This window comes from Amyelois transitella, chromosome 13, assembly GCF_032362555.1.
Source record: "Amyelois transitella isolate CPQ chromosome 13, ilAmyTran1.1, whole genome shotgun sequence".
Classification (NCBI taxonomy): Eukaryota; Metazoa; Arthropoda; class Insecta; order Lepidoptera; family Pyralidae; genus Amyelois; species Amyelois transitella.
The window spans coordinates 10,937,041-10,958,961 of NC_083516.1; the positions used below are offsets into that span (position 1 = coordinate 10,937,041).

Consider the following 21,921-nt stretch of genomic DNA (forward strand, 5'->3'; position numbering starts at 1 on the left):
TTTTAAATACATATAAATTCATGTGGTAATTTTGTACTTAGTAAATAAATACTCAATTATTTTAGAATACCAATCTATGGTACATAAATAAAATTACGCCTCTAGGCTCAAGGGTAGGTCTCTAGGTCTCTCCCTCCACATCTAGATTGAAATTTTTCAGAAACGGCATCAATAAATCACGTACCCATCTCTGTATTAAATATGTTAGTCAATAAAGGGACAAAAAGCAATAGAACCTATTTCATTAAATGAACCCTAATCTCTGAAGCTATGTGCTAATTTTTGGAAGACAATTAAATTTTTAAAACATTAGCAGTTAAAAAAAAACTTTGAAAATATGATTAAATATTCTTAGATGTATGCACGAAGTCTCCATAGATTTTCTGTTCTACGCAACGTTTTTCATTATGATTTATGTAAACATCGTTAACGCTTTCGACCAATCAGTCTGTGTGTTCCAGTGGCAGTGATGTGATATGGATGTAAAATTAAATACTTTTAATTTATAAAAAATAAAATTAAAATTTTAAAGTTTAATTGTTAAAAACAATAAAATTAAATAAAAAATGGGAGTGGTTGCGGAAGTTGAAAATGTTAGGCCAAGTAAGTAAATTGAACATTTTATACAATATACTATCTACCTAATTTTATAAAAATGGACTGACACAGACAAACATTTAAAGTAATAAACTTAAAGTCTCCTTAATGATGAACGGTCAAGGTACTCAAATCCCAACGAATAAGTATTTTAAACACAAAAGTAAGTTTGTTTGCTTGTTTTCTCTTCACGCGTTGTCTTCTGAACTAATGTTCTTTAAATTTGTGTATAAAGAATTGAGAGGCTGGTGAAGGATATAGGAAACGTTTTATCCCGGTTAAACCAAAAGATCCTGAAGAATTTCTGAAAAACTTGTTCTTTTTGTAGATGTCGCTAAATACGCGCGGGCGAAGTCGCGGCTAAAAGCTAGTAAAATTATAAAGCTTGGTGCACATTTTCTATAATAAATTCTGCCACCGTCATGGACCAAAGATTCTATTTGAGTCAAGTTACATTAGTTTGATTACTAACCGTTGCTCTAACAACGATGAGAAAACATCGTGAGCACCAGCACTTTAAGACTGGATGTGTTACAATGATCCAATATGGATTAGGTTCAGCAAAGGTCGAGCAGAACAGACGAGAGTTACATACATACATAAATTCACGTCTATATCCCTTGCGGGATAGACAGAGCCAACAATCTTGAAAAGACTGATAGGCCACGTTCAGCTGTTTGGCTTAATGATAGAATTGATATTCAAATAGTGACAAGTTGCTAGCCCATCGCCTCAAAGAAGAATCCCAAGTTTATAAGCCTATCCCTTATACGAGAGTCACATTGTGTAAAAATCTGAATCGTGGTCACAGGCGGTTCCGGGCTCCTTTCTATATTTCAATTAATTATTAATAAAAATATTTATTCATTTTTAATTTACTAAATAGAAATGTATAATAGGCGGACTTTATGCTAGAAGCATTACCTATCTACCAGTCAAGCATACAGTACAAATTTATATAAACAAATAGATAACACGAGAAACTTGTTACTTTACCTCGTATTAACTGTGTTACAACATTAAAACTTCCACGAAATTGAAAAGCTCAAATTTGTAACTAATTACGAATCGGTTCTCGTAAATTCCGCACCCAAAATAATTCTATTATACGTACATTTGCACGGTTAACCGTATTTAATGAAAGGGTAGGGATTAAGGGCCTATGACTTGGAATCCTATGGAATAGTTTTGTGGGCTGCGTAGGAGTTAATGCTAACAATTTTGAGGTCTTTCGACGGCTGATAATTTCGTAGTTATTTTCAACTTAGCTGGGACCCTAAATAGAAGGCGTGATTTTAACCAAGTAGATGTAAAGGTGTGTTCCGTGTGGTTCCCGGCAATAATACAAAAAAGAATAGGACCACTCCATCTCTTTCCCATGGATGTCGTAATAGGCGACTAATGGATAGGCTTACAAACTTAGGACTCTGTTTTAGGCGATGGGCTAGCAAACTGTCACTATTTGAATCTCAATTGTATCATTAAGCCAAATAGCTGAACGTGGCCATTCGGTCTTTTCGAGACTGTTGGCTCTGTCTACCCCATAAGGGAAATAGACGTGACCATATGTATGTATGTACGTATGAAGATGTTAAGGTCTTCTTTTAATTAAAATTTGGGATTGTTCATCTGTTTGGCTTAATAATTAAGATTATAAGCATAAAATTGTTATAGCGCCTTGCTGGAAAACAAACTTCGGCAATAAATTGACATTAACTTAATACAATACTACATGTACAGTTTTTTAACATCAATACTTTCTAAAGTTTAAACAATAAATTGAAAAATATAATAGCATAACATTCCAATGAAAGAATAACGGTTCCATCTTATCTGATTGTCGTGAGATATCAAGTTACAAAGTTACAGTTTCGTGGTAACTTTGTAAGGCATTCGTAATAAAAACTTTGGGTTTACAAGCGAAAATTTAATAACTGGAATCCAAGTGAACTTTATATTGAGTTTTATGAAGCTCTCAAGGTAAATTTAACAGTATAAAAATGGAAGGAATCTGAAAGTTTTCGGTAAGGAAATGTTACGATTTCGGTAAACTTTAACGTCTCAAATTTTGTACTTACACACACACACACACACACATACATACACAAATATAATCACGCCTATATCCCTTGCGGGGTAGACAGAGCCAACAGTCTTAAAAAGACTGATAGGCCACGTTCAGCTGTTTGGCTTAATGATAGAATTGAGATTCAAATAGTGACAGGTAGCTAGCCCATCGCCTAAAAAAGAATCCCAAGTTTGTAAGCCTATCCCTTACTCGCTTTTACGACATCCATGAGAATGTGATGGAGTGGTCCTATTCTTTTTGGTATCAGTGCCGGGAACCACACGGCACAAATATCAAAAAACCAGCTAACTCATAGCCTGAAATATTAAATTTTGAAGAACTTCTTCATTTTCAGACGGCATGGGTATACGGCATGTTCAAACTGTGTTATTGTTCTTCGGAATGCTGTTCGCGTTCACAATGAGAGCCAACATGAGCATGGCTATCGTGGCTATGACTGACAGCAGCAAAGACAAGGTACGTATCCTACATACATACATACATATACATACTTACATACATCTACATACTTACATACATATACATACTTACATACATACATAAAATCACGCCTCTTTCCCGGCGGGGTAGGCAGAGACTAACTCTTTCCACTTGTACATACATATAGTCACGTCTATATTCCTTACGGGGTAGACAGAGCCAAAAGTCCCGAAAAGACTGAATGGCCACATTCAGCTGCTCGGCTTAATGATGGAATTGAGATCCAAATAGTGACAGGTTGCTAGCCCATCGCCCAAATGAAGAATCCCAAGTTTATAAACCTATCCTTTACATAGTCAGGGAAAGATATGGAGTGATCGTATTCTTTTTATTATTGGTGCCGGGAACCACTCGACACGGCACGCAGTATTCTGTATTTAAAATTATACTTAATAACAAACACGAACCCGTCTTTTGTGATCTTAAGTACACGTAGCTAGAAAACTGTCGGCACCGCAACCTCTTTCCGATAACAGGCTGTCATCGGCTGTACGTGCAGACAGTCAACGGGAAAAGTGTTAACGGAAAAATATTACATTACACGTTTTTCTCGATGTGTCTTCTATATGCGGTCATGGTGATTTGATTAGGGTACGTGGATATGGGTGTTAGTAGAATAATTGAAGCATTCTTTTTGGGGGAATATTATATTATTTTTATTTATATTTTAGTCTAATTTAATTAGGCAGTCATAATATTAATTTTGGAGTAAGGTAATCCTGCCTTATATCTTGAAAAAAAGAGGTATATTGTGGAACAAGTTCCAATCAAAATCGTGAAAGCTCATAATTGAAATCACAATAATTGGCAAAAAGTCCAAAAAATTGTGTTTATACTTGTTAATGGTTCATCTGAAATATGTTTTTGATTAAAAATAAAATCGCGCTTCTTACCCAGAGGAGCAGTCAGAGACTACATTTTTCCACTTGCCACGATGTCATTGCATAGGTACTTCCCTTTATTCATTCACATTCATAAAACTCTCTTCAAGCAAGCTCGCAACTTGCTGCAATTTAAGCTGAAATTTTGCTAGAATCTCTCCAATTTGATCAAACAAGTCACATATCGGGATTTAAAAAAAATACTCCAACAATTTCAGATTGATTATACAAATCACTGTTAAAAAAATTGTAGAAAACAAATTGTTGGGAAAAATTTGATTTACATGATTATTTTTCTTTGTAACAGTACTTGAAAACATTTGGATTATTGGGGTGTCTATTTTTAACGCTTTCAGAGAAAATCTGAAATATTGGTTAAGTCCAAAAATAAAGACGGAATATCGAAGATAAATATTATATTATGTAGCAATATTGTAGCTTTTAACACTGTTGGCTCTGTATACCTCGCAAGGAATAAAGATGGGATTATATGTATGTAAGTACCTCTTCACATTCTCAGAGAAGAAGCCCGGGGCGCGCTTTTAAAACATCGAAATTATTGTAAGGTCGAGTTTTAAAACTAAGTGTTAACGTCATGACAGGAGCGCGAAATTTTAATTTTCTTTTTCTTATATTTGGTTCATTAATTTACCGAATCGAATAAAACTCACACCTACATATCTCAATAATTTAACTTTGTAGTTTTCCACAAAAGGTTATCAACCCCTGCCAATTATAATTTTACGCTAATTGTGATATTATCAATGAATTGAGTCGTAATAGCATATTGTTTTTGTTATCAAACAGACGACGTTAATATAAACGCATATTTTTAGGAATCCGTACCCAAGAAGAACCCATTAAGTTTATTCACATACATACATACATACATAAAATCACGCCTCTTTCCCGGAGGGGTAGGCAGAGACTACCTCTTTCCACTTGCCACGATCTCTGCATACTTCTTTCGCTTCGTCCACATTCATAACTCTCTTCATACAAGCTCGGCGGTTTCGGGTACTTTTGACCTGACCCTTTACCAGGACGTCCTTAATTTGATCAAGATACGTTCGTCTAGGTCTTCCCACTCCGACCATTAAGTTTATTCGTTTGTTTTTATATACTTATCTTGAAGACTAGAAACTAGAGAAACACTAGAAACTGTAATTAAAATTGTATTTGTAAAATTAAGTGCCGTGTGGTTCCTGGCACCAATAGGACAATGAAGTGGTCCTAACCACTCTATCTCTTTCCCATGGATGTCGAAAAAGGCGACTAATGTATAGGCTTGTAATCTTGGGAGTCTTCTTTTAGGCAATGGGCTAGCAACCTGTCACTATTTGAATATCAATTCTATGATAACGCCAAACAATTTCAGCTGAACGTGTATTCTTTAAAGAAATAATTTTTATGAACGTCGTTTTTTACAGTTTTCACGTGGGTCAAGTGATGTCAAGCGTGTTTGTTTTATAGATATCGATATTATTTTATTATTTCTTAATCTGCAAGAATCGTAAAGCTGGTATCGTTATATCGATAGTCGATAACCTTTGCGGCTATGAAACCAGTGTAATGTTCATAATTTTTATTGCTTAGTTAATAAAGTTTATATTTTTTTATTACATTATTATTGTGCAATTTTTTTAATGTATTGAGAACCAAAGGAAAATGCTACACAAGCGACTGAAAATAATTATATTGTAACCTAATCCTACTACTATTATAAATGCGAAGTTTGTATGTCGGGATGTCAGTATGGATGTTTGTTACTCTTTTACGCAAAAACTAGTGAAGCGATTACTATGAAATTTGGTATATAGGTAGCTGAAGACCCAGAATAACATATAGGCTACTTTTTATCCCGGAGTTCCCGTGGGATTGATTGTTCCGTTATGATTGGGTTTCCACGCGGACGAAGTCGCGGGCGGCCTCTTGTTTTACATAAGTAGAGTTTACTTCGTGATGTTCCAGGCTCTTAAGAATAGGACCACTACATATCTATCCCATGGATCTCGTAAAAGGCGATAAAGGGAAAGGCTAATAAAATTGAGATTATTTTTGTAGGCGATCGGTTAGCTTATGATGGAATATGAGATTCAAACAGTGACAGGTTGCTTGCCCATAAGATTTCCCTTGTAGCTTTTCCCTTATTCGCCTTTTACGACATCCATTGAAAAGGTGTGTAGATGGTTCAATTCTAAAGCGTCAGAAACCACACGGCACATTAAGTAACAAATAATTAAGAGTTAAGTAACACATTATGTACAGTCAAAACCACTAGGTAGAGGAACCTCAAATTTATCAAACAAATCCCTTGCGGGGTAGACAGAGCCAACGTTATAAGCCACGTTCAGCTGTTTGGCTTAATGATAGAATTGAGATTCAAATAGTGACAGGTTGCTTGCCCATCGCCTAAATGAAGAATCCTAAATTCTAAGCCTATCCCTATAGGGGAACACCAAGAGAGGAAGTCCCAAAATTCCCACGGGAACGTAAAAATATACGAGATTTTCACTTTGCGCAAGAGAACATAAATAAACAGAAATGGCGCGGCTGGTCAAAGATCAAATATTATCTAGATACGTCATTAAAAGGGTCCTCTAAATATAGAATATGTCCGTTTAATTTGATCTTTACCTTAAGAGTCAAGATAGGGCTAATTATATCCGAGAAGTTATTGATTTAGTACAGTTATTATTGAGTGTATTAGAGAATATTGAAATAATGCTATTTTCAATATTAACTTTCAATATATAATACAGATTTTTATTTACATACATACAAACATGTGGTCACGTCTATATCCCTTGCGGGGTAGACAGAGCCAACATTCTTGAAAAGACCGAATTGCCACGTTCAGCTATTTGACTTAATGATAGAATTGAGATCTCTCTTCCTCTTTTCCATTTTTCTGACCTCTTTTCCATGGATGTCGTAAAAGGCGACTAAGGGATAGGCTTACAAACTTGGAATTCTTTTTTGGGCGATGGGCTAGCAACCTGTCACTATACTAATGTCAGTTCTATCATATAGCCGAAACTTGGCCTTTCACTCTTTCAAGACTGTTAGCTCTGTCTACCCCGCGAGAAATATATACCTGATTATATGTATGTTACATCCTAAGTATTTTTTTACTATAGAATAGAATAGAATAGATTTATTTCACAAAATTGGATACAAGATATCACTTACTGACGTCACATAACTTAAATTTACTACTACTACTACTACTTAAATTATAACTACTACCGCTTCCAAAGCGCATGTGAAGTAGAAGCGGCGGAACAAACTACACTGCAGCATTTTCATCGGACGTCAATTTACAAAAATAGATCTCTTAAATCTAAAAACGAATGCACATTGTCTACATTAAAAAACATGAATGTGACTGTCACTGCATATACATATATATATATATATACTAGAGGCCGCCCGCGACTTCGTCCGCATGGAAACCCTATCAATCCCGCGGGAACTCTGGGATAAAAAGTAGCCTATGTGTTATTCTGGGTCTTCAGCTACCTACATACCAAATTTCATGGTAATCGGTTCAGTAGTTTTTGCGTGAAAGAGTAACAAACATCCATACATCCATACAAACTTTCGCCTTTATAATAGTAGTAGGATATATATATGTACTATTATTTACAGAGTTACGACTGGGACCCATCAATCAAGTCAATGATACTCTCCTCGTTCTTCTGGGGCTACGTGGTGCTTCAGATCCCAGGGGGTATGTTGGCGAGGAAGGTCGGTGGAAAGCTGCTAATCACCATATCCGTGGCGGTGAACTCTCTCATATCCCTCTTCATACCTACTGGAGCTGCTATTGTAAGTAATTTAGCAATGCCATTTATCATTAAATCTTTCAGTACATAATACTATACTTACATACATACATATGGTCACGTCTATATCCCTTGCAGGGGTAGACAGAGCCGACAGTCTTGAAAAGACTGAAATGGCCACGTTCAGCTATTTGGCTTAATGATAGAATTGAGATTCAAATAGTGAGAGGTTGCTAGCCCATCGCCTAAAAAAAGAATCCCAAAGTAAGCCTATCCCTTGGTCGCCTTTTACGACATCCATGGGAAAGAGATGGAGTGGTCCTATTTTTATATGTATTGGTGCCGGGAACCACACGGCATATACTTCTCCAATACTATACTTCTCTATATATTTTCCTTCTTCGCTATCCTAATGTATTTTTTAACTTAGAGTCAAGATAGTATAGCATACTATTAAAGTGTAATATATTAACTTTCACATACTCAGACCGATTAGCTAAATAATAAATTTGTGAGAGAAAGAAAAATGAAATCACATTGTACATAATATGTATTTTTATGGAAAATTCATGAGTTTCATCGTCCATTTTTGCTGTGAAAATTTACATATAATCACATGCATATCCCTTGCGGGGTAGAAAGAGCCAACAGCCTTCAAAATACTAAAACGTCACGCTCGGCTGTATGGGTTTATGATAGAATTGCGATTCAAATAGTGACAGGTTGCTAACCCGACGCCTAAAAGAAGAATCCCAAGCTAACAAGCCTTTCCCTAAGTCGTCTTTTACAACAACCTTGGAATAGATATGGAGTTGTTCTATTCCTTTCTTTCTTTTCTAGTTTTTTATTCTTTCGGAAATCACACCACATTGATATCCTACTAATATTATAAATGCGAAAGTTTGTATGTCTGTATGGATGTTTGTTACTCTTTCACGCAAAAACTACTGAACTGATTACGATGAAATTTGGTATGCAGGTAGCTGAAGACCCAGAATAACATATTGACTTTACTTTTTATCCCGGAGTTCCCTCGGTATTGATTCCACGCGGACGAAGTCGCGGGCGGCCTCAATATAATTAAACAAGGTTCTGTTTATTATGAATCTAGATGAAGCGATAGAAATTGGAAAGATCTGTAGTGGAAGCAGTCTCTGCCTACCTCTCTGGGAAAGAGACCTGATTTGAAGTAGATTAAGTCCTATATGTTGACTAGCTGTTGCCCGCGACTTCTTTAATACATTGTTATTATTTGGTCTAGGGTGGCTGGAGAGTAGTATGTGCCTGTAGGATTCTGCAAGGGTTGACGCAGGCGTTCGTGTACCCAAGCATGCATCATCTGATAAGCCAGTGGATACCTTTAGAAGAGAAAGGTCTGCTGAGTAATTTCATCTACGCTGGTAAGTTAAAATCATAATCAACTTACTAATTAATTAAAACGAGTCACTACTTAATATTAAGTCTCGGTTTTCTCTATTTATCTGTATGTGTGTATCTCGGAAAGTTGAAATTTGTTTTTGTACCTTTTTGAAATGTTGAAAAGAGTGTTTTCTGAGGAAGGTTTGATCTATTAATTCTAATCGTGTGAAGTGCGGGTAGCTAGTAAATAATAGAACTATAGGAAATTGTAGATTCTAATCTCCAAAACTTTACAGCTAAATGTGCAGCTTACAACACGCTAGATGAGAGAGAGAAATAGAGAGATTTTCCTGAATTACATGAGCCTAATTGAAATTAAATGAAAACCGTAACTCAAACATTGACTTTCAAACTTTAAATTTTCAAAAGCCTGTTTCGAGGAACCGTTTGCAGTACGTAATTAATGTAAATTGGACATTAATTGACAATTCTTTGGAACAGTGGTTAAAAAGTTAGTCTGTCGCAGCAGTCTGCGGGTTCGATTCCCAGTTCAATGAAATCTTTTCAATGTCGTGTAAATTTTCATGCCGAAGACTTTTGAATATTTTTTTTTTGTAATAACGATAAAATACTGTTTTTTTTGGAATAATTTCGATTCTTCTCTCCAAAGCTTTCCGAATGATCTAACATCTGCCCAAAATTTGCCTCGGATCTCACACGTCAAACGGATTGAATTCTGCCGAGCTTGCATGAAGAGAGTTATGAATGTGGATGAAGCGAAATAATCATACAGGGATCATGGCAAATGGAAAGATGTAGTCTCTGCATAACCCTCAGGTAAAGAGGGGTGTTTTTATGTATGTGAGTGTTCTCTCCAGGTGGTCAACTAGGGACTTCCATACAGCTCATCGCATCAGGATTCCTCGCCGCCGCGTGGGGCTGGCAAGCCATCTTCTACACCAACGCAACCCTGGGTGCGATCTGGACTATCACTTACATATTCCTAGGATCAGCCTCGCCGGAGCAGTCCAAGTTTATTAAGGAAAATGAGCTGCTGTATATACAAAGGTCATTGGGAAGAGTTGGAGAGCAGAAGGTTGGGGTCTTTATGAACATTTTTGTATATACAGGGTGACATTTAAAACAACTGCATCCTTTTAAACATAGACTATACCGATGCTTCTGAGCGTATTTGGAATCGCGGATTTTGATACTTTTATTTTTTTTTCGTACTTACTGAAATATGAACCGATATTTTTTTTTAACGTTTTTAAATATCCTTAAGATGAGTACACTTAACAGTTAAATTTATTAGCAGTCGAATTAAAAGTCACCCTGTATAAATAAGAGTCTAAAGAAGATATAGGTTTTTTTCATTCCGGTTAAAACTATAGTTCTCGGGGGATTTGCGAAAAACCCGTATTCTTTTGTACGTGGCGTAAAAAATATGAATATAGTCTGATGAAGTTCTGACTTAAAATTAATTAATATAGACAAAATCATTTCTATTTTATTGTGTCTACATATGCTTTTAAAATAATTAATCCGTGTGGGTAGTACATTGACACATGTTGCCTAATGGCAATTATCATTACCATGAATCCTACGTTTCTAGAATAATCCACTACAATTAAAGCGAAACGCCGAGCCTCTCACTGGAACTCATTTGTTGCACGTACATTTTCATTAAAATTTCGTGCGCTAATTTCTGTGGAATTAATTAAAATGTTGCTAAATGTAAAATAAGTCTGTAAGAGAAAATTAATTAATCTGTTTAAAAAAAAAATTGTTTACGTATGTTTTTATTTATTGTTGTAAATTTTCACAACAGTTATATCTTAATGAGTACAAACTTTAAATAAATAAAAAAAAAGATGATTATAAAAATGATGAATGAATTCACCACATTCAAACTAAAAATTAAAACATATTAACAATTTTATATTCCCTACGGAGTTGTTATATAGATAAAATAACACAGCGCGGGTTCTCATTGGCCAAAATGTTTCAGAGGTACCCGACGCCCTGGTTGAAGATCATGACGTCACTGCCTTTCTGGGCAGTCATCATAGCTCACTGCGGGCAGAATTGGGGTTTCTTCACTCTGATGACTGAAATGCCTACCTACATGAGTAAAGTGCTTAATTTCGATCTCAAAAGTGTAAGTTCAATTTAATTATTTTTATTTATGTAAACTTTAACGTAAAATGTACAACAGGTGGACTTAATGCCACAAGGCATTCTCTGCCAGTCGAACCTTTGGACCAAACTGAGATGGACGTAAGGTTAATGCGATAACTGTAAAATAAATTTATTTATTTTTTATTAATGGTTTACATTGTCTTTTAATTTAAATTATAAAAATGATTTTTTATATTTACTATTTCATATATCATCAAAACGGGTTAAGGAGTTAGTGGGACACAAACATACCTACACAAAAAAGCCATTGTATTATCATAAAATGTATGTTTGCTTCTGGAAAAAGTAAATTTTGACCCGGATTCGTATTCTTTGACCAAGAACAGCACTGACTACTATGGAATAGATTTGAAATCTATACTAATACTATAAAGCTGAAGAGTTTCTTTGTTTGTTTGAACACGCTAATCTCAGGAACTACTGGTTCGAATTGAAAAATTCTTTTTGTGTTGTATAGACCATTTATCGAGGAAGGCTTTAGACTATATAACATCAAAGGAGCGAAGAAATAATGGAGAATGTAAAAAAAATCATGGAAAATTATTCATCCTTGAGGGCTTCAATGATGCCCAAAAAACTATTCCACGCAGATGATGTCGCGCAAAACATACATGCAATGAACTGTACTGTGTACAGTCAGCAGATCCATTAACGTAATTGTTTTATTACATGCTGACGATACCCGCCGACCATTGTAATGAGGTTCGATGCAATTTGTAAATCAAATTGGTGAAATTCAATTTGTCTAGAGTTATATGCGGAAAATTCTCCATAGTGCCGTGTGGTTTCCGGCACTAAAGAATAAGGACCATCTCTTTCCCGTAAATGTCATAAAAGGCGATTAAGAGATAGGCTTATAAAGTTAGGATTCTTCTTGTAGGCGATGGGCTAGCAACTCGATTCCATTATAAAGCAATACGTCTGAACGTGGTCTATCGGTCTATTCAAGGCTCTGTCTACCCTGCCAGGCATATTTACGTGATATTGTATATGTATGTAATTATCTTTACTGACACTCATTAAACTATGATTTAAACAAACATACATACATATGGTCACGTCTATATCCCATGCGGGGTAGACAGAGCCAATAGTCTTAAAAAGACTGATAGGCCACGTTCAGCTGTTTGGCTTAATGATAGAATTGAGATACAAATAGTGATAGGTTGCTAGCCCATTGCCTAAAAAAGAATCCCAACATTATAAGCCTATCCCTTAGTCGCTTTTTACGACATCCATGGGAAAGAGATGAAGTGGTCGTATTCTTTCTTTTCTAATGGTGCCAGAAATCACACGGAATATAAAGTACATAAAGCTTGTGAATATAAACAAGCGCGCTTATATCCCGCAAAGAACTAAACATCGCCTGAGGGGATCGATCGCTCTTCCTTGCTCTGTGCTGTACCCCATTATAATACTTTGTATCAAGTACCTCTCAGAATGTTTTAGCTTCCGAGAATAACGGCAGACGGCGGTCATAAAACTAGTGATGTGCTGGATAAATCCGCGGGCGGATTACAAGATCCGATAAATGCCCTGTCGTTTCTAGCTTTTTCAAATTCAAATTCAAAATTTTTATTCATTATTATAAAAGGCCTTCCCCTTAAAGATTGGGTCCAAAACGGGTCAGATTCCACTCCGAAAGTCGTAGAAGTTAAACGGGAGTCGCTTTAAACGGCTTCAACGGCTGTCAAAAGCGCACCCTTGGCTAACTCCAGCAGTTAGAAGAAGGTGGTCTGGTCTAGCGAGACTCCCAGATTGTGGATCACGGATGAGAAGGTTCACGGGACGCTAGATCTTTTTATTTACTTACATATTTATTTCCGTCGCAGTTATTTTAAATTATGAAGTTCCATTTATGTATAAAATGTTTATAACGTACAAATAATGAATTCATTGCCTGTGTTTCCGAAAATCTCTAAAACTAAAAGGAATGTCGACATTCTTTCTTAATCCCTTGTATATGACGACTTCCTCTGTGGCGCAGCGGTTGTGCGCTTATATGTGACACCGGAGGTCCCGGGTTCGAATTCCGACCAGGGCATGATGGGAAACGAACTTTCCCTGATTGACCTGGGTCTTGAATGTTTATCTGTATAAGTATTTATTATAAAATATAGTATCGTTGAGTTAGTATCTCGTAACACAAGTATCGAACTTACTTCGAGGCTAACTCAATCTGTGTAATTTGTGCCGTATGTATTTATTTATCCGCTGTATATCCGCGACCACGGATAACAAATGGCCACATCACTACATAAAATGTTTTATGTTTAGTCCGAGTTTAACAACAGTGGTTGAGGTAATGGTTACGATGAAACTTGATGCTTGTTCTTTTGCATTTTGTATGTCAGAATATTCGTACATTATAGAGGATAGTTTTAATGGAACAACAAAGAAAGCGTTTACTTGTTGCAACTTAAGATGATCTGAGAATACTTAAGAGGCTGAGCGTTGGACCCGCTTAGAAAATGTATTAACACCTTTTATATGAACGATGTATGTACATAATATGTTGTTGAAATGAGTCAATAAAATATTTTTTTTTTTCTTAGAATGAGTAATAAGTAACATTTAACTTTTGAGAGCTGTGCCGAATTATAAGAAAGATTTAATTTTTGTAAAAACTCGAAGAAGTATCTCACATATATACAATTATGCGCTAACTCTTCAAAGCCAGTGTTTTAGAACTTATTACAGGTACGCCATAATTTGCGGCGTAGACATATCATTTTTAAAATTAACTTCAACCGTTTGCCACGTCTATAGAATCACCAAATATTTACCATTGTTTCTGAAAATTGTTAGAATAACGAATGCCCCCTCGAGGTTTGCTAATAGTGGAAGTGCGAGCTCACTATTTACACTATTTACTGGCCAAGCATCCAATCACTGCAGTCGCCATATTCTTCGGATGTATGTCGAAATTTGTGACCACAGACATAGATCTTGCTAGATCCTGATATTGTAAGTACTACGCATCTTCTTCTTCTTTGTCGTAACCTTTTCCCGCTCTCTACGCGGGGTCGGTACAGTATGTCAGTTTTTCCAATTACTTCTGTCAATTGCCATCTAACTGCTTACTCCCTTTCTTCTCATAATAATAAGTACTACTCATCTGTTGTGATTAAAATAGTGTAAATCGTGTTGTATCGGCAAACTATAACAAACACTCGGTTCAATAAAAACTTGTTCTAAACGCACAGTTTTATGTCCATACTAGGTGCCGCCCGCGACTTCGCCTGCATTGGAAACACTATCAATCCCGCGGGAACTCCGGGATAAATAGTAGCCTATATGTTATTCTGGGTCTTCAGCTACCAAATTTCATCGTAATCGGTTCAGTAGTTTCTTTCAGTAACAAACATCCATATTGACATAAAAACTTTCGCATTTATAATATTAGTAGGATAGTAAGGTTTTGAAAAAAATACCTGGTACAGATATAATTAACTGTCTTCTTTACTTAACGACGACGACTGAAACCTTTTCTTTTTTTTAATTTTGTCGGTTCATTGCATAACTCTAGAATTGCATTTCTGTCGCCCGGCAGGAAAGGGCATTGCATGAAGGTATCATGCAATGCCCTTTCCTGCCGGGCACGCTGGCCAATTTACTAAGTGAGACATCGTTTTACTCGCGGTATCTAGTTAGATCTATGTCTGTGGTGTAGTTCAAGCCACAAGCGAGATTGCAACGTAAATCTGGATTTATCAAGTATGACTAACAACCATATGCTAATTAGAAAACTTTCGTGAATGGAACGTGAATTTTCATCGTGAGGATTATTTCTGAGCGAATGTGGACAAATTTATGCAATTAAAAAAGCGGATTCGTGTTTTTTGTCACCGGAACTTTTCCTTCAGGAATCTGTATGTAGAAAGATGAAAAACTGAAATAGAGTTGTTCTTGCTTCTCGCGATGAATGTGCAATTACAAGGAGTTCCGTTGCTAATTAATTAATTAATATAGTATTTTTGAAGATGCTTACATACATATGTACATACATAAAATGACGCCTCTTTTCCGGAGTGTAGGCAGAGACTACATCTTTCCACTTGCCACGATCTCCGCATGCTTCCTTCGCTTCATCCACAATCATAACTTGATAAAGATTTCTCATATGACTTGATTAAGATTTCTAGGCCTTCCATTACTAACGAGAATAATGTTTTAATGTATTTTTTTACAGAACGGCATGTTATCCTCGCTGCCATACTTAGCTATGTTCCTGCTTAGTTTTCCGATGGGGGCAATGACCGACATAATATTAAGGAAGAACTGGCTTAGCGTGTCTAATACTAGGAAACTCTTCAATTCTATTGGTAAGTGAAATGATACACTATTTTAATACATACATCGTCGGCCTCTCTGGCGCAGCGGTAGTACGCTTGTCTGTGACACCGGAGGTCCCGGGTTCGAATCTCGGCCAGGGCATGATGAGAAACAAACTTTCTCTGATTGGCCTGGGTCTTGGATGTTTATCTATATAAGTATTTATTATAAAATATAGTATCGTTGAGTCAGTATCTCGTAACACAAGTTTCGAACTTTCTTCGAGGCTTACTCAATCTGTGTAATTTGTCCCGTACATATTTATTTATTTACATACATGTTGTCACGTCTATGAGCCAACAGTCTTGAAAACACTGATATGCCACGTTCAGCTGTTTGGCTTAGCGATAGAATTGAGATTTGAATAGTGACGGGTTGCATAATTATAACATCTTGTCATCTTTGAGAGGTAAGTCATGTAGTATTGAGATTCAAAGATGTTAATAGATTTCTTAAAAGAATAACATTTTTGCGGTTTGATTCCTTACTCCGTTTCTTTTTTAGATTTTTATATCATGGAAATGGTAAAAGGCGACTAAGGTAAAAGCCAATATATTCAGGATTCTTTTGTAGGCTGCAAGCTATCTTTTATATCATTACGCCATACAGTTTAATGTGTCCTTTCAGTCTTTTCAAGTCTGTTGGTTCTGTCTACCCAGCAAGGGATATAGACGTAATTATCTGTGTTTATATAACTTCTGTTAATTGATTGACTTATAACAATACATTCCTGTTGAACTAAGGGATAGGCTTATAATCTTGGGATTCTTCTTTTAGGCGATGGGCTAGCAACCTGTCACTATTTGAATCTCAATTCTTTCACAAAGCCAAACAGCTGAGCGTGGCCTATCAGTCTTTTCAAGACTGGTGGCTCTGTCTACCCCGCTAGGGTTATAGACGTGATCATATGTATGTATGTATTCCTGTTGAAGGTCTATGGGGTCCAGCTATAGCCATGATCGGGCTATCGTACGCGCCTGCCGGGAACTCCATCTTTGCTGTGGTCATGCTCGTCCTGGCTGTGGGAATCAATGCTGGCCAGTTCTCAGGATATATGGTAAGTGGAACATAGGTAGAACACGAAGAAGACCATCTTCCATTCGCTTGTGTCTGCCTGCAAAGAGGTTTTTTTTAAAGACTAACATGTAAATGACACGAAATCAATTTTTCCAATTAAAAAAAAATCAACAATATTATCACTCCCAGCCTGATAATTTTGTATCTATCGTATAAATTTTGTGTAAGTTCATTATATGATATTTACATACATACATATGGTCACGTCTATATCCCTTTCGGGGTTGACAGAGCCAACAGCCTTAAAAAGACTGAACGGCCACGTTCAGCTATTTGGCTTAATGATAGAATTGAGATTCAAATGCACAACAAACTTTTGTAAACTCAAACTGAATAAACGATATTTGTATTAGAAATAAAAATAGTGACAGGTTGTTAACCCATCGCCAAAGAAAAGAATCCCAAGTTTGTGAGCCTAGCCTTAGTCGCTTTTTTATGACATCCATGGGACAGAGATGGAGTGGTCTTATTCTTTTTTGTATTGGTGCTGGGAACCACACGGCAAGGCACACTGTAAATGGAACTTATCACTAAACTTAGTTTTATGTAATTTATTCGACGTCAACCAATGTTGTAAAACAAAATTATGAAGTGACGTTTGATATGTCTCATAGTAGGTAATGAGTAATAATTATGAATTTGAATACATACAGTCTTTATACCTTACGGACAGACAGAGCCATCAGTCTTGAAAAGACTGCAAGGCCACGTGGAGCTCTATGGCTTATTGATGGAATAAAGATTCTTATAGAGACAGGTTGTTATCCCATCGCCTTAAAGTGAAATCTTAAGATTGGTGGTGTATGTGGTTCATTGCTGGACAGTTCTCGGGGTGTATGGTAAGAGTTACTATAATACGTTAGTAGCTTTAAGAAACTTTAACGGTTCACAGCTTTCATGCATTAATATCCGATGCATTTAGTTTGATGAAGCGACCTCCAAGTCCATTTCTATTTTACCAGACACCATGTGGTCAGGATGTAAAGTATAGTTTAAACACTTTAAACACTCTTCCCTCTCCACCAAAGCCAAGTAGTTTCCATTAGCGTTAAGTTTGTTAATCTACAGAGTGCACTAAACGCGTCTTAGTATACAGCACTCAGCATCTTAAATGCAGCTTACTAATTAAGCAAATGTTCCCGTGTACTTGCTTTCAGTTACTTTCATTCACAGAGGTTTCAAACTAATAGAATTAGAGATAGCTGGCTTTATAAACAGGGGGTTTAATTTAGAGCTCTTATACTTTGATTGCTAACAGATGTTATTACTGTAAAGCGAAACTTGTTAGGCAAATTAAAATACTCAGGCGATTGGATGAGTAACTGTTATTCAAAGTGGGTTGAATTCTCCTGCAACGGTTGCGAAGCTAAGACGTGAGTCACTCGAGTCGCTTCGCATAATCTGACTCTCGTTAAAGATATATGTGAGGTGAAAAGGGTGGATGAACACAAAATGGTCTTGAAACGACTTTAGCTTAATAGCTAGATAGAAATAAAACTGTATATAACTGTTTTATAACTATATGTATTAAAATAATAGGCTTCATTGTTGCGTTTTATTCGTCTCAAATTTTTACATACATACATACATATAATCACGCCTATATCCCTTGCGGGGTAGACAATGCCAACAGTCTTGAAAAGACTGATAGGCCACATTCAGCTGTTTGGCTTAATGATAGAATTTAGATTGAAATAGTGACAGGTTGCTAGCCCATCGCCTAAAAGGAGAACCCCAAGTTTGTAAGCCCACCCCTTAGTCGCCTTTTACAACATCCATAAGAAAGAGATGGAGTAGTCCTTTTCTTTTTCTAATTATGCCGGGAACCACACAGTACTCGATTTTTTTCTTAATATATTTTCATCATATTTTTCACTTGGCTAAAAGTTACAGAAACAAAACAACTATCTCCTTTTGATTATTCCCAGGAACTTACACTCCTAAAAGGTAACTGATTTCCAATCAGACCGTTGACTAATGTAATTTTTTAATCATTTCAGTTGGTACACATAGATTTGGCGCCCAACTTCAGTGCTCCTCTGATGGGCATCACCAACTTCCTCGCCAATATTATATCCATCATCTCACCCCTGGTTTGTGGAGCCATCGTCAGAGACGAGGTAAGATTAAAATTTGTGTACTTAACTAGATATTTTTTAAAAGGACTCTATATACTATAAACTTTATCTCTGTACCAAATTTTATCAAATCGTATTACCAAGTATCAGTGGCTTAGGCGTACGTTACGATAAACAGACAGTTACTTTCGCAATTATAAATAGTAGAGAAGTAAAATTATTAGACAAAACTGTGGTAGGTTCCATTAAAGTCAGAGAACAAGTTTGCCTTTAGCATATATCACTGAATCTCAGTCATAAATAAGTTATAAAGAAGCCATTTTGAAAACACAAACACACCACATTCATGGCTTCTATGTTTCAAAGTTCACAAATTCATATAATCACGTCTATATTCCTTGCGGGGTAGACAGAGCAAACAGTCTTGAAACGACTGACAGGCCAGTTTCAGATCTTTGGCTTAATGATAGAATTGAGATTGATATGTTTGCTAGCCCGTCGCCTAAAAGAAGTATCCAAGTTTATAAGCCTAAGCCTTTCCTTTAGTCGCCATTTACGACATCCATTCGCAAGAGATGGAGTGTACCTATTCTTTTTTCTATTGGTGCCGGGAACCACACGGCATAGTTCTTTAAATCCGATTAAATCAGCTCAACTCCGATTAAATTGGCAATCTGGGAAAAACCTCATTCCCGATCATTTTAGCCCGTAATTTCCTTGATAAATAGTGGGATCACTGCGTATTGTGGATTGTGGGCCTTGCTGTCCATCATTTGTAACTGTCTGTGTAGTGTTACAGACCATCCGTCTTACGCTGACAATGTTTTCGCAAGCTTTTTGAATCATGTACAATTTCTTATTACCTACAACTTCTTTTTTCACCTGGCGTTATTCTTTTGATTCGTGAATTGGACGTTGTTAAAAAATTTATATGATAGATACAAAATTATCAGGCTGAGAGTGATAATATTGATGAATTATTTTTTAAAATTGAAAAATAGATTTCGTGTCATTTACATGTTAGTAAACGACTCTTTAAAAAAAACCTCTTTACAGACAGACACAAGCGAATGGAAGATAGTCTTCTTCGTGGCTTCAGGAGTGTACTTCTTCACCAACTTATTCTTCGTGCTATTCGCCACGTCTGAAAGGCAGCCTTGGAACGAGCCGAAAGACGATAGTATTGATCTTGGTTAGTATTCTTAGATTTATAATAAGTTCCTAGTTTTCCTATTGTTGTGTTTTATTTATTTTCTTTTTTTTTTTCTTTCCCTTTTCTTTATTGTTTTTTAATTTTAGCTGTTACTTCTGTTAGCCAGGGTATTAAAATCCGAGAGGGGTGGCCTAGTTACCTGTAGTTCAGGGTCGACCGAATCTTTTTCAGGAACTAGCCTCCCAGCAAAGATCTTTAATAACCATTTAGCTATAAGTAGTTAAGTTAGCTTAAGTTTGATCTTTGTAAAGAGGAAATAAATGAATTCTGAATTTGAATTGAATTTATCATCATCATTAATGATGATTTAGCAAATAAATTAATTCTCTACCCCTTTAACATACATACATATAATCACGTCTATAGCCCTTACTAGGTAGACAAAGCCAGCAGACTTGAAAGACTGATAGGTCACGTTTAGCTGTTAGGCTTAATAATAGAATTGATATTCAAATAGTGATAGGTTGCTAGCCCATCGCCTAAATGAAGAATCCCAAGTTTATAAGCCTATCCCTTAGTCGCCTTTTACAACATCTATAGGAAAGAGATAAAGAGGCCCTTTACTTTTTTTATTACTGCCGGGAACCACACGGCACCCCTTTAACTTATTGTACTCATGTCATCATATCGTATAGCAGGGTTTAATCCGAAACCGTCTCCATTTTGCGGTAAATGGCGCATCCAATTATATGCCTCAGGTATCTGGCAAGTTTCGTAGACGATAATTTAGAGATCAGATGCCAAATGTTTGTGAGCAGTACACGGAAATCTTAATCATAATGTGGAAAACTGGTGGACTGTATACTTGAGCTATCTAACTTTGCTGTATCATCTGACTTATAGGCTTATGAATAAAACATAAAACACAATTCGAAAGCTGAAGACCGGCCGGCGGAGTAGGTGTGCAGTAGTTGACTTGTTGTATTGAAGTGAACAAAGTTAAAAGTTCATAATATTGGCTATTTTCTGGTTTTAAATAATAAATGGGCTAACAACCTGTCACTATTTGATATCTCAATTCCATCATAAAGCCATACCACTAAACGTGGCCTTTCATTATTTTCAAAACTGTTAACTCTGCCTACGCCGCAAGGGATAAAGGCGTGAATATGTATGTATACATGAAAATTAATTATTATTTCCTTTTTTTTCAGAAAAACTCCCGGCAGAGAGTGGAACCAAGTCCTAGTTGTTGAAGTTTTAAGTGCTTATAATAATTTTAAGGAGGGAAGTTCACAGAGCAGCTTTTCAATGAGCTTCGTAATTTCAAAGAAGCTCCTAACTTATGCAGGAGTACTTTAAATATCTATCTATTTATTTAGGGTTTAAATGAATGTAATAAAGCAATTAATGTAATAAGCTGAAGTGAGAATTAACAAACGTTACTTATTTGAAACGACAATATTTTTTTATAAAAAATGAAAAAGAAAAGCATAACTCTACTTGGCATTATAATTATTCAATGACGATAGAATATTTGTATATTTACCTCTATATTTCCTATTTTCTTGTGATATTTGTTTTATTAATTATAATATTAATAATGGGATCATGTTTTGTAAGTTTTAGGTCTAAACTAGTACCTGAATAAGTCTGTAAATATAATAAAAAATATTTTGTTTTAATCATACCAAGATTAATTAATTTTATTTTAGCGGTAATAAAAGGGTTCTGTAATGGGAATCCATAGTCTCTGCCTACCCCAATGGGAGACAGGCGTGATTGTATGTATGTATGTATAGCCAAATATCAAAAAGAAAAGTTTCCTTATGTCCGTGATATATGTAGGTATGTATGTATACAAAAATAGGAATATTTTCTC

At 36.0% G+C, this 21,921-nt stretch overlaps 1 protein-coding gene across 1 annotated transcript; it reads left to right on the forward strand.

Moving 5' to 3' along the window:
* Window positions 1–451: 451 nt before the first annotated feature.
* On the forward strand, window positions 452–21,642 carry LOC106133660 (putative inorganic phosphate cotransporter). Its single transcript, XM_013333468.2, has 11 exons — window positions 452–603; window positions 3,021–3,142; window positions 7,699–7,878; window positions 9,097–9,235; window positions 10,073–10,290; window positions 11,206–11,355; window positions 15,589–15,721; window positions 16,664–16,788; window positions 18,809–18,928; window positions 19,943–20,078; window positions 21,254–21,642. The coding sequence occupies exons 1-11, from the start codon at window positions 567–569 to the stop codon at window positions 21,286–21,288; spliced, it is 1,395 nt and encodes a 464-aa protein (XP_013188922.1). The 5' UTR covers window positions 452–566; the 3' UTR covers window positions 21,289–21,642.
* Window positions 21,643–21,921: the final 279 nt, after the last annotated feature.